Genomic DNA, 3,218 nt, shown 5'->3' with positions numbered 1-3,218 from the left:
TCTTCACCCCAAACCCTCCAAAAACTTGGGTTTTTCCAAGTTCAATCCCAGAACACTTCCTTCTTGCTGATAGGAAACTGAACTCAGGTCTTCACACTGAGCCACTCCTCTAGACTTTTTTGAGGCAGGAACCACATTGAAGACCTTACACTTCTCAGGCACTTATGCCACTGAGCTATATCCCCTGGGGTTCTTGCCAAGCTGAAGTACTCAGCCTTGGCTAAATTGGCACTTTTAATCCTTCTGCCTCAGCCTTCAAGTCTTGAGGAACTGTCAGTGGAAAAATATTTTGCCACCTTCCCTCAGGTACGGATGATGGGTTTTAAGAGTAGTGTTGCTCCAGCTCCAGCCCTGCCCCTGGAGCTCGTGGACCTTAAACCAGGCCTGGCCTTTGGTTAGGGCTACAAGCCACGCCTCTGAGGGACTGACAGACCTACCTGGCCCTGCCACCTCCTGCCCACCAGGGTCCAGCCCACACAACGCCTTCAGGACACCGGTTCCTGGGACTTTGTAACTCTGGCCATCGGCTCACAGAGCAGCTGGGTCAGACACCAGGCTCCGATGAGCAGTGGCCCAGATGACTGCCTGCCCCTACTTCCCACAGATGCGAATGAGACCAAGCACCAGAAAGCACAGGCCATGAGCGGGAAGGTTCGGAAAACAAGTTTTATTTAAATTAGGGCTTAAATACATTACAGAACATCAAAACCAACAGGGATCAAAGAAAACCAAAGTGCCCGTCACTTCACACGGCATTGGGCAGCTGCTGTGAGTGGGCCACGAGCTCTACAGGTAGCTACACGGGCCATGCGGGCAGTTTGTTCCTTCATCAGAAGTTTAATTGTGCTGGGGTATGATGTCCCTTGGCTGGGATGTCTGGTCCAAAATACGACAGTGGCCAGTGGGGCATGTCACCTCAGGAGGGAGAGTACGGTCACCTGGTTGGGCTACACTCTTGGGGTTGTTGGTTACCAGGGGGTCCTGCTACTGGTGTAGCCATGCTGTGGCCTCATCCCACTCTCCTGGGTCACCCAGCTGCTGGGGTGGGGACCTTCTCCTAGGGGAGGGGACCATGTGGAGGGCACTCCTGACCAGACGTGGCTGCCTGTGGTCATGGCACTGCTGTGTTTGCTCTTTTCAAATGAGGGACTTCCAGACCAGACGGCATGGCTCTTTTCAGTTTATTGCATGAAGGAGTTACACTAGTCCAAGTGAAAGCGGACCCCAACGATTACATTATACAAGCTGTGAGGTTTTTAAACTTGTGACAAGGGACTGAAGGGGCATTCTACTCATTGCAAAGAAATCCTCACTTAAGCTTCAATGAGCCACAAGCACTTAAAACCCATGAACCTTCAGCTGGTCGTCCTTAGCCAGTCCAATCTGCAAGAGAAAAGGGCAGAGCTGTAAAGGGGAGAAGAGAGAAGAGCCAGCCCTTCCTATCGCCACCACAGAACTGCTCCTCACACAGCTTGCAGCTCGGTGGTCTGATCTACCACGGAGAAGGGGAGGAGACCGTCTGAAATCTCTCCCACAACACCAAGGATAAACACTGCAGCAGCCTTTTACTACTTTTAAATGGGACTAACAGCCCGGCTCCTTCTGGGACTACTCCACTATCCAACAATCAGTGGCTGCTGTGCCCAGCTACACCAAGCAGGCTCTACACGCGCAGCACAATGGGCGGGCTGGGCCCCACTCACCTCTACCAGGAACTGGCAGATGTTCTTGCGCTGGTCACCCTGGAGCTGGATCACTTCTCCATATTCTGGATGCTCGATGACGGTACCATTGCAGGCAAATTTCTGCAGGCACACGAAGAACAAGTCAGGCTGAGACGGCCTGGGCAGTGGCTTCGGTCTGCAGACTCAGTGACCAGCGCAACCCGCGTGCCTGCCCACCGCCGTGTACCTACCTTCTTAAACGCCTTCACCAGTTTCTTTTTATCGTAATCATCAGCGATCCCTTGGACAGTGGTAAGGGTCTTCCTGCCGTTCCTCTGTTGGATTCTTATATGTATATAATCCTCAGTGCCGGCAGGAAGCAGGTCATCACCCTTACTTGCATCAGCAAAGGGGTCTGGGAACAAAAGAGCAGCTCGTTCACGTAAGAGTCCCGGCTCAGCCGCATCTTTCGCGGCGGTCCGGGCCAGGTCACTCCGAGACACAGGCCGCCAGGGCGGAGGAGGCTGGGCTGTGGTCCTGAGCCCGCCTCTTCCTCCCCGCGGGCCGATCACGTGCCGGGGAGCCCGGCTGCAGGCGGCGCCCCGGGCTCGGCTGATGCAACCGTCCGGAAGCCACGCGCTCAAGGCGGGGCCTGGTCGCCACGCGCCGATTGGCGCCAGCGTTTGTCACTTAGGGCCCACACCGCCTCGGCCTCCCGCTCCGCGACAACGGCGGTGACGTACCGGAAGTGACGTAGGACGGCGGGGGGGGGGAGCGGGCGCGGCCCGAGTAGGATGAGAAGCCATTCGTAAATGCGCCACCCGAGTCGGGGGCCGGGCCGCCCAGACGCTCACGACTCTCCTTCCCTCCATCCCTCCTCCCCGCTAGCCAGCCACCTCCGGCCGCGCTCGAGCCAAGGCCTCCCGTCGCTCTGAGTTCCCATCCATCCGCCCTCCCCGCTTACCGAAAGAGTGGAGGTTCTGGATAGCGGACATACGATACGATTCCTTTTCCTCGGTGGAAACGGCCTGCGGAAGGCGGCTGCGGGAGAAGGCGGGCGGGGGGGACGGATCGCCGGGAAGCAGGGGGCTCAAGGGGGAGGCAGCTGAGTCCTCGGCGGCGGCTCAGTGACTGGGGTGTAGGGGCGGCGCCTGTGCTCACTTATATAGCCGCCCCTATGACGCCAGCGCGCCACCCTCACGTCGCGGCCCCGCCTACGCCTCCGTGCGCCGTAGCGCTAAGCGACGCCGCTTCTGATTGGTCCAAGGGACGACGCATGCGCAGAGTCAGCGCTGAGGGAGGGCGTCCTCCGGGAAGAGGTGGGAGGGAGAGGACAGGTTTGGTGCGTCGGGGCGCCTGCGCAGTCGGGTGGACGGTGACTGGGCTGCAGAGGAGCCAAGCGGCCAGCGGAGACTCTGAACGCGCCTGCGCGCTCTGCGCTCTGGTGGGAATCCTGGTCCTGTGTTGATCCTGTATCTGCTGGAGGGGGCCTTGCACCGAGGGAGTTCGATGCTGAGGCTTCACCCGCTGTCTCCCGTGCTGCGGCCACCCGCC

General features: G+C 58.5%; 1 protein-coding gene across 1 annotated transcript; it reads right to left on the bottom strand.

Annotated features, from left to right (window-relative positions):
- Window positions 1–652: 652 nt before the first annotated feature.
- On the bottom strand, window positions 653–2,836 carry Eif1 (eukaryotic translation initiation factor 1). Its single transcript, XM_003466972.5, has 4 exons — window positions 2,629–2,836; window positions 1,916–2,079; window positions 1,704–1,805; window positions 653–1,383 (listed from the first exon to the last, which is right to left on the bottom strand). Exons 1-4 carry the CDS (start codon window positions 2,657–2,659, stop codon window positions 1,339–1,341), a joined length of 342 nt encoding a protein of 113 aa, XP_003467020.1. The 5' UTR covers window positions 2,660–2,836; the 3' UTR covers window positions 653–1,338.
- Between the last annotated feature and the right edge of the window lie 382 nt (window positions 2,837–3,218).

Source organism: Cavia porcellus, unplaced genomic scaffold, assembly GCF_034190915.1.
Source record: "Cavia porcellus strain 051 isolate PalLab524CR breed Dunkin Hartley unplaced genomic scaffold, mCavPor4.1 scaffold_6, whole genome shotgun sequence".
Lineage (NCBI taxonomy): Eukaryota > Metazoa > Chordata > Mammalia > Rodentia > Caviidae > Cavia > Cavia porcellus.
Note: the sequence above shows the minus strand (reverse complement) of the source record. Positions and strands in the feature narration are given on the sequence as shown.

Coding starts and splice junctions, on each gene's coding strand:
- Eif1 (XM_003466972.5), bottom strand. CDS start 2,659: ATGTCCGCTATCCAGAACCTCCACTCTTTCG. Junction 2,080..2,628: donor CCAGAACCTCCACTCTTTCG/GTAAGCGGGGAG, acceptor TTTTGTTCCCAG/ACCCCTTTGCTGATGCAAGT. Junction 1,806..1,915: donor TGGTGAAGGCGTTTAAGAAG/GTAGGTACACGG, acceptor GTGTGCCTGCAG/AAATTTGCCTGCAATGGTAC.